The 8,797-nt window shown below is 31.1% G+C and overlaps 1 protein-coding gene across 1 annotated transcript in view; it reads right to left on the minus strand.

Moving 5' to 3' along the window:
* Positions 1-5,538, minus strand: part of xylb (xylulokinase homolog (H. influenzae)) — a 29,292-nt gene extending 23,754 nt beyond the window's left edge. The window contains exons 1-8 of the mRNA XM_042714931.1: positions 5,395-5,538; positions 4,895-4,977; positions 3,549-3,618; positions 3,356-3,436; positions 1,818-1,904; positions 1,442-1,570; positions 1,284-1,349; positions 427-499 (exon numbers count right to left, since the gene is read on the minus strand). Of these exons, the coding sequence (XP_042570865.1) occupies positions 427-499; positions 1,284-1,349; positions 1,442-1,570; positions 1,818-1,904; positions 3,356-3,436; positions 3,549-3,618; positions 4,895-4,977; positions 5,395-5,448 (643 nt within the window). The 5' untranslated portion in view covers positions 5,449-5,538. The remainder of the gene's footprint in view (positions 1-426; positions 500-1,283; positions 1,350-1,441; positions 1,571-1,817; positions 1,905-3,355; positions 3,437-3,548; positions 3,619-4,894; positions 4,978-5,394) is intronic.
* Positions 5,539-8,797: the final 3,259 nt, after the last annotated feature.

An 8,797-nucleotide genomic window follows, 5' to 3' on the forward strand; every position in this document is an offset into this window, starting at 1 on the left:
TATATATATATATATATATATATAGATATAATGAAATTGGTCTTATACATTGTATAATACTTATTAATATAAACATTTATATAAAAATTAATTAAATACAAATAAAATTAATTTAAATTGAATTAAATATGACAGATTTAATGCAGTTTAGTTATAAAGACTTCAGGGAAAAAAAGAGATGCTTCTGAAAGCTTTTTAATAATTCACAGTTTAATAATCGAGTCTACATCTGATCTCAGGTTTTTAATACACGGATGACTCAAGCGGGAAAATACTCTGCAGAAAGTCATCAGAGAGTTATTTATAATGCATCCTTTCTTGACATAGCAAATGCAATCTGAGAACTGAGAGAAGAAACTGAAGAACTGCCTGATAATTAAAAAAAAAAAAAAAGACAATGTGATAATTTGTGAAGAATGAAAGTACCGTCGCTGAAGTCGATCGGAGCGTAATCACCCAGAAACAGTGATGAAGCGAAGCTGCTGATCAGAGAGATTCTCTGAAAACCACACAGATGACATCTTATTACACAAACACTGCTGTTCATTCACTCAATGTCTAATCAGTGCGGAGTCTCTCTTTAATTCTGCTAAATAAAACATGAGTATTTATCTGTTTACAGCTGATTTAACTGCTTATATATGCATGCATAATTAATTACAATTAACATTATATATTATGAAACAACATTTTATTAAAAAAAAAAAATTTAATAAAATATAACTGAATAAATATACATCAATTTTATATTTTTTATGATTTAATTTATTAATTTAATTATATTACACAAATTATATTAAACTAATTTATTATACATTTATATTAATTTAAATATACATACATATTTTAACTGGACTAAAAAAAAACTGAATATATTATTTAAGAAAATAATTGATTTAAAATATATATTTTTTATATAAAAAAATTATATCATTTTATTTTATAAAAATATATAATAAAAAAGTTTTATTTTTGTATAAATTCTATACATTATTATAAATATATATTATAATTTATAATATATATTAATAATATATAATGATATTTATATATAATATTACAATATATATTAATTTAAATATATACATATTTTAATTGCTTTTTTAAAAAAACTCAATTTTGAATTGAATTTAAAAAAAACTCAAGCAAAGTTTTTCAGTTTTTGTGTTGATTTATTTCCTACTAGAACATGAATTTGGGATGGTAGATATTTTAAAACAGATGATTTAGAGATTTAGAGAACATTTTATTGCTCAAACATTTATATGAACGTTGAGTTTTACCTCCGTCTCACTGAATTCTTCCGGCTTCGAGCGATAAATCTTAGCAATCTGACTTCCAGTGAAGCGCTGTTGAACAAATACACACAATATACAGAGGCTCTGAACTTGGATGAATGTAAGTATTGGCTGATTTCAGGTGTTTTAGGGGTTAACCGCACCTCGTACGCTCGTGAGCCGGTGATGTCTGCGAGGCGTTGAGCGCCTCCTACAGCAGCCTCCAGGAACTGACACTGATCTGAAGTACTCGAGTCCATCCACACCGGACAGTCCTGCAGCGCAAAACACTCCTGCACACACAGCATCAACACTCAGAAGCAGTGTGTAAGCAGTACGACTGTAAAATGCATTTTATGCCTCATATTTCATGCTCCTCTTCCACAGATGTATTGTAGGTATGATGTTATACACACTGTCTGCGGACTCCACGAGTCCGGTCAAGTATTAATCATTAATGCTGGACGGTAGACTCTTAATGCAAACATCAGGACAGAGAGAAGGGTCTGTGTAACGGAGATGTGCTGATGTAGCTGTCACCTGTAACTGAAGGTGTAGATGCTTCTGTGGGTCCAGATGATTCAGGGTTTGTCTCGCACCCTTCCTCCAGAACACACTGCCGTGTTGCTACAACAAACATTAAAACAAGCACACTGGAGTCCAAGCATGCTGTAACACACAGCCTGCATCAACAAACTCAATGCTATAAAGCCAATAATTGTGTGTGTGTCTGTGTGTGTGTCTGTCTGTGTGTGTGTGTGTGTGTGTGTCTGTCTGTCTGTCTGTCTGTCTGTGTGTGTGTGTGTGTGTGTGTGTGTGTGTGTGTCTGTCTGTCTGTCTGTCTGTCTGTCTGTCTGTGTGTCTGTGTGTCTGTGTGAGTGTGTGTGTATATATATATGTGTGTGTGTGTGTGTGTGTGTGTGTGTGTGTGTATGTGTGTGTGTGTGTGTGTGTCTGTCTGTCTGTCTGTCTGAGTGTGTGTGTGTGTGTGTGTGTGTGTGTGTGTGTCTGTCTGTCTGTGTGTGTGTGTGTGTGTGTGTATGTGTTTGTGTATATAAGTGTGTGTGTATGTCTGTCTGTCTGTGTGTGTGTGTGTGTGTGTGTGTGTGTGTTTTATGCATATGCTATTAAACATAAGTTGTACAGTAGCCATGCAAAATATATTAAGAAAACATTTTTTTAATATTTTTAAATTTATAATTTATTCATGTTATTTTTATATTTAAATATTTTATATTTTATTATTTTTTATAAATCTTTTGCAAATGTAAAATATATTTCGTTTAAATCTTCAAATGGCAAAATAAATTTATAGATGGTGAAAAAAATACATTTCCAATATTAAAATACCTCTCGGGTTATAAAAATATAAAATATATTTTAAAATATATTTTATAAAGTATATAATATAAAATAAGATTTTATAATATATATATATATATATATATATTATATATATATATATATATATATCTATATTATATATATATATATATATATATATATTAAAAGTAAGTGAACTTATTAAAAATATACTTATACAAATATATTTTAATATCTATAATACTGAAATATATTTTGGCTATTTTTTGTGCATTTTTTAATATTTTGAAATATACCTTATATATATATATATTACACAGTTTACCAGGTTTAAAAATAATCCACAAAAAATACTGCTTAACATGAACAAGAAAAAAAATATTTGTCCTAAAATATGAAATAAATGTCACAGAAAGCATTAAACAGGCCTTTCTCATACACGTCACACACTGTTACAGCACTAATTATATGTTAGTTTAAACCAATTGTAAGCAAGCTCTTTGTGTCTCTTGAAAATTACTGCTTCAATTAATGTTTTGCAAGACAGAAACTAATAATTCCAAGCGGAAAATTATTTTTTTAGAATTAGTTCTTCCAAAAGTCTGATATTGTATTCTGATATTGTACATACAGAAAACATTTATCTGTCATTTATCTGTATGAAAGAGACTTGTTCCCAATTTCATTTGTGCTTTACGGAATGTAAAAACTTTGCAGCTCAATAACAGATAGCAGTAAATGAATGCTGAAGTCACCTGTCCACTGCCTGAGATGGCTTTGACCCGAGAGAAATCGAAGCCAGCGTTTCTCATCTTCTCCAGCAGAACATCCAGCGCCTGCGGAGCTCATGTTATTAATCCAGCTACAGCACTGATCCGCATTAGTCACACCTCCACATATACCGAGCATGTTTTTATGGTGAATTATGAGAACGGACTGGAGCTTTACCTTCACAAACATGAGCGCCGGAGACGTGACCGTCAGCTTGTCATCATGGATATGAACTCCTCCACGAGTCCTGCACAAGAACACAAGCAGAACAAACGATTCCACTGCTGTGTGAAACAAACTCAAACCATTTTCATAAAGTCAGTCACTCAATACACATTTGTGTTCTTATGCTCAGCTCTAAAATGCTTTATTGGCTAGAAAACGCTTTTTATGAGTTATTAATAATTCATTATTCAGAATGTGTGGGAAGCCTGTGCAATAGAAATATAATTATACATTTTAAAAAAAAGCTCTAAAATATTTTTTCTCCACAAATTGCTCTTCATGAATTATTAAACATAATTTTCCTGATCCGAAAATCATTGAAATCGACCAGAAGGTGTGGAAAGCCTGTACAATATAATTATAATATATCAAATACATTTTCTTTATACAAATATTAAAATATCTGTTAGTGAAATATATTTAGCCATTTTTGTATTTTTTTTTTTAAATATAAAACAAAAATCTAAACATAGTGTGTGTATATTTATACACACACATATATACATATATATATATAATATATATATATATATATATATATATATATATATATATTTTTTTTTTTTTTTTTTTTTTTTTTTTTCACAAATTGCTCTTCATGAATTATTAAACATAATTCCTGATCTAAATATCATTGCAACTGACCAAAAGGTGTGGGAAGCCTGTATAATATAATTTTAATATAACATATATATTTTATTTATACAAATATAGTAAAATATCTATTAATTAAAAATTTTGTTACATTTTAACATTTTAACTACTTAAAAAAATTAATATAGTGTATAATACTTTTTTTTTTTTTTTAAGCTCTCTAATATATATATATATATATATATATATAGATATATTATATATATATATATATATATATATATATATATATATATATAATTTTTTTTTGTCCACAAATTGCTCTTCATGAATTATTAAACATAATTCCAGATCCAAATATCATTGAAACTGACCAAAAGGTGTGGGAAGCCTGTACAATATAATTGTAGTATAACATATATATTTTATTTATACAAATATAGTAAAATATCTGCATTAATTACATATTTTTGTACATTTTAACTATTTTAAAAATTCTAAATACAGTGTATAATACTTTTTTTATTTTTTTAAGCTCTAAAAAATATATATATATAATTTTTTTATTTATTTTTTTGTCCACAAATTGCTCTTCATGAATTATTAAACATAATTCCTTATCCAAAAATCATTGAAACTGACCAAAGGGTGTGGGAGACCTGTACAATATGTATGTATACTGTAACAGGACAGTGAGGTTGTACCTGAACTCGGGCAGCTCGCTGTCGAACTGGACACTGCTCTGGACAATCACCTCGAGGTTTCCATCAACAGCGATCACTTTCAGTTCAAGAACAGAAATCAGTCTGTTTCACATTCAGTTACATTCATGCATTCGACCACTCACACTGCACTCAGCTTCACCTGAGAACTGAGCCCAGGATTCAGAAATAATTCATGTGTGTGTCTAAGAGAGCCCACATTTAATGATTTTTTGTTTTCATTTTTGTAATGCATCAGAATGTAAATGACTCGATGTTGAAGATTAGAGGAGAGCAAAGGTGCTTGATCTGACTGATGCATGACAGATCGAATAAAACATCTTCTAATGTGACTGGATCTATCAGAACACTGTTCTAATCACGTGAAGTATAAGACTGCAAGATTTTACTCCATCAGACTCCACTACAGCACTTTTAGTAAGCTCACTTTATCATACAGTTTCTCCAGAGCAATATCTCTCAGTGATGTGAGTATTCTATACCTGTTGCGTGCTGAAATCGAACCCCAGAAAACAAGAATCTGCTCCTCCAGCCATTCAGATCACAAACACCCCGCCATCGAGCGCTACACTGTAGCGAAGACTCGCCTCATGAATATTCATGAGGACGCTAACTTCACTTCCTGGAGCGACAGTCATGTGACCTAATTAACATTCACAACCAAACCTTCGCCAAAGCAGGATTCGTTCACTCACCTGCTGACTCCCGCCCACTCATCACTCGCAGCCAATCAGGTCAGCGAACGTGAAGGCGTCTCATTAATATTCATGACCAAGTGCGCACGTGATGTAAACAGAGACCTTGGTACGGTCCACTTAAAGGGACAGTGTACCGCCTAAAAAAACATGTTTTGCTAAACTTCATGAACTTTAATCTGTGACCCCATCGTGCTAGCTGTTTAATCATTGCCGTGCTTTTTGTAAACATGTATTTAAAACAGTGCAAAGCATAGTTTTCGGCATATTTTAGAAACAGGAAGCAATTTGAGCTAATTTTGTTTCAATAAAACAGTATTAAATTGTCTTTTATGAAAGTGAATAGGACCTGATATTGTGGTCTGTAAATGCATTCAATATTATTTACACTTTCAGACAGCCCAGGATTGTATTCATGCGATATTCGTGTCTCATTTAACTGCTGATATTAACACATTACAAATTGCATACATTGCATGTTGTATTATTTTAATGTTGGCTGCAATAACACACGTCACAATAAAATAATATACGTTCAAAATGAATGTGTTTACGAATGTTCACCTCACACCCACTGCATCAACAACACTGTGCAAACATTCTGACGAGCTACATGATTAATGAGTATTATTAGTACTGCATTGTTTTATTATATTTCTAATGCCTTTCTTTTTATTATTTCTTTCTGGTTAGTTTAGCTAGACTTTGCACATCATGTTAATATTAATATATGAATATTGCATGACTGTTCCTTATTGCCTTTGTCTTTGCAAACTGCAGAACAACCTTGGATTGCTCTCTTTTGTTTGCATTTTGATGCAACTGTTGTTGGCAAAGCCCAAAGAGCACACACGAGACGAGGGCCTTCAGATGGAGAAATCAAGCTGCAGTTATGATTATCCTGCAATAAAAGCAGATTTCTGTGGAAGTTCTCAGGATGTGTCCGTGCTGTTGTTTATATCTGAGGTGTGCAGACGTGTGGAGAGAGATCGGGACAGAAGAGGAGGATCAGAGCGGAGTCAGGATGGACATCAAGCTCTTAGAAAAGCAATACAGCTCCGTCAGAGAGACACAGAGACGACAGACTCAGCTCATCTGCTTCAAGAACAGTTAGAAATGATGTTTGTGTTTGAGGCTCTAGAGCTCATTAAACAAACCTGAGAACAGGAAACGCTGGTTATGAACAAACATGCTTCCAGAATCTTCATTCAGAGTTATCTGGTATTTAATAAGACATTATGTATACATCATTTACTGAAATGTTTTAATAGGCACGGTCTGAGAATATTCAGAATGGGCTAAGTTGTCACACATTGTACTGAATTTGTTTTTGTTTTTTTCAAAGTCAATTTCTTTATGGGCTATTAAACCTAAAACTACAGCCATAAATCAATTTTTGTTACTTGAGATAAAAAAAAATAATAATGTTTTGACTCAAGTAAAATAAAATATTTTAAAAAAGCTTACTTTATCAAAAATTAAAGTGCAAACAGAAAATATAAAACATAAAAGTAATTAAAAATATTAATAAAAACTATAATAGTATATACTAAAACAACCATGCTACAAATAAAAATAGTGAGCATTTCCATTATTATTACCCTCGAAATTCATCAAATATGACAAATATCAAAGGCAACATTTGACAACTTGCCCCGCCTTGATATTTATTTAGTCCTCAGTTCAACTTAAGTTCAGTCTTCGTTATATACAGTAGCTGACTCTTGTCCTAATGTTTGTCAGTGTTGATTTATTGATATTTATTGGACATTAATCATATCTGCAACCCTGTGACAACTAGCCCCAGTCTCTCCTATAAGCCTCAAGTCTTAAAAACTTAACAAATACACTGTCACCTTGTGTTCATCTACAGCACAAAACAGTGAAGAGATGAGCGGCAGAGTGAAATATTACCCCTTCCCTCAGAAGAAAAGCCTCAGGAAATCAGAGACGGCCAGGAGACTGGGACTCTACGCCTCACTTTAACCAAGAAACGTTCTCTCGGAGTTACGAAGAAACTATATACAGGACGTTCCTGATAACATTAGCACAAACACATTATTTAAACATCATTCATGGGAGGTTTTTTAAGTGTAACTCCTTTATAAAGATTCTAAAGTAACGTTTGCTAAATGATGAAATTGCATGTGTCTGTATAACAAGAAATAATGTTTTTAAAACATTAAATATGGATATTTTGAAAATAACATTTTCATAACGTTGGTAAAACAATCTTAGAACATATTTTTGACAAAAATCATGCAAAACCCAGGTAACAAATTTAGTTTATCAAAACGTTGTGTGAATATCATGTTTCTAAAACATTAAAAGTTTCCAAGTTTTCTTGTTGTGACTATAATGTTATTTAAAGGATGCAAAAACATTATTTTTACCCAAAATATAACATTATTTAAATTTTTTTTTAATCTTCTAAGAGTGTTGAAATGTCTTTCGTGTCGTGATTAATAATAATAATTATTATTATTATTATTAATGAATAATTAAGTGACCTTACAAAAAGTCTTATTTGAGAGAAGAAGAAGAAATATGGAATATTAAATATAGAATTAACGGTTCAATGAATCGTGGGACGTTATTTAAAGGTTATTTTCGCCCAAAATATAACGTTATTTCCATGTTTATTTTTAATATTCTAAGAACATTTAAATGAACAGTTTTCTTGATTAAAACGTTTCTTTAAATGTTCATCGAGTACAAAAAAAAAAAAAAAAAAAAAAAAAAAAACATAAGGAAGTTCTAGAATGTTGATTGCGGAATGTTTATCAAATATTAGAAAGATTATAAAGATATTCCATAAATGTTACATTTCATCATTTCTTTGTTTTCCAGCCGTAGTATTCTGTAGAAATGAGCTGAAAACAAAACCAATGGCTGTTTCTTATCACTTCTGTTTGATTATTGATGCTGTTGGTTGATGTTCATGCAGCGTGTTGAAATCATATTGATATGCATTGATTTAAAACACATCGTGACATTACAGGAGATAATTAAAGAACCGTTGCATTTGCATCATATAACTAATTGTTCGTTTGCATAGTTTTCACAATTACTAATTGCCAGATCAATATTTGTATTGTATTGTGAATTGTAGATAAAAGAAAGATTATTGTAGTGTTTTATAAGAGTATACGGTTTCAGTCTTAAATTCAATGTGCTGCCGTTTCTTTGT

The sequence above is a fragment of the Cyprinus carpio genome, chromosome A24 (genome assembly GCF_018340385.1).
Source record: "Cyprinus carpio isolate SPL01 chromosome A24, ASM1834038v1, whole genome shotgun sequence".
NCBI lineage: Eukaryota > Metazoa > Chordata > Actinopteri > Cypriniformes > Cyprinidae > Cyprinus > Cyprinus carpio.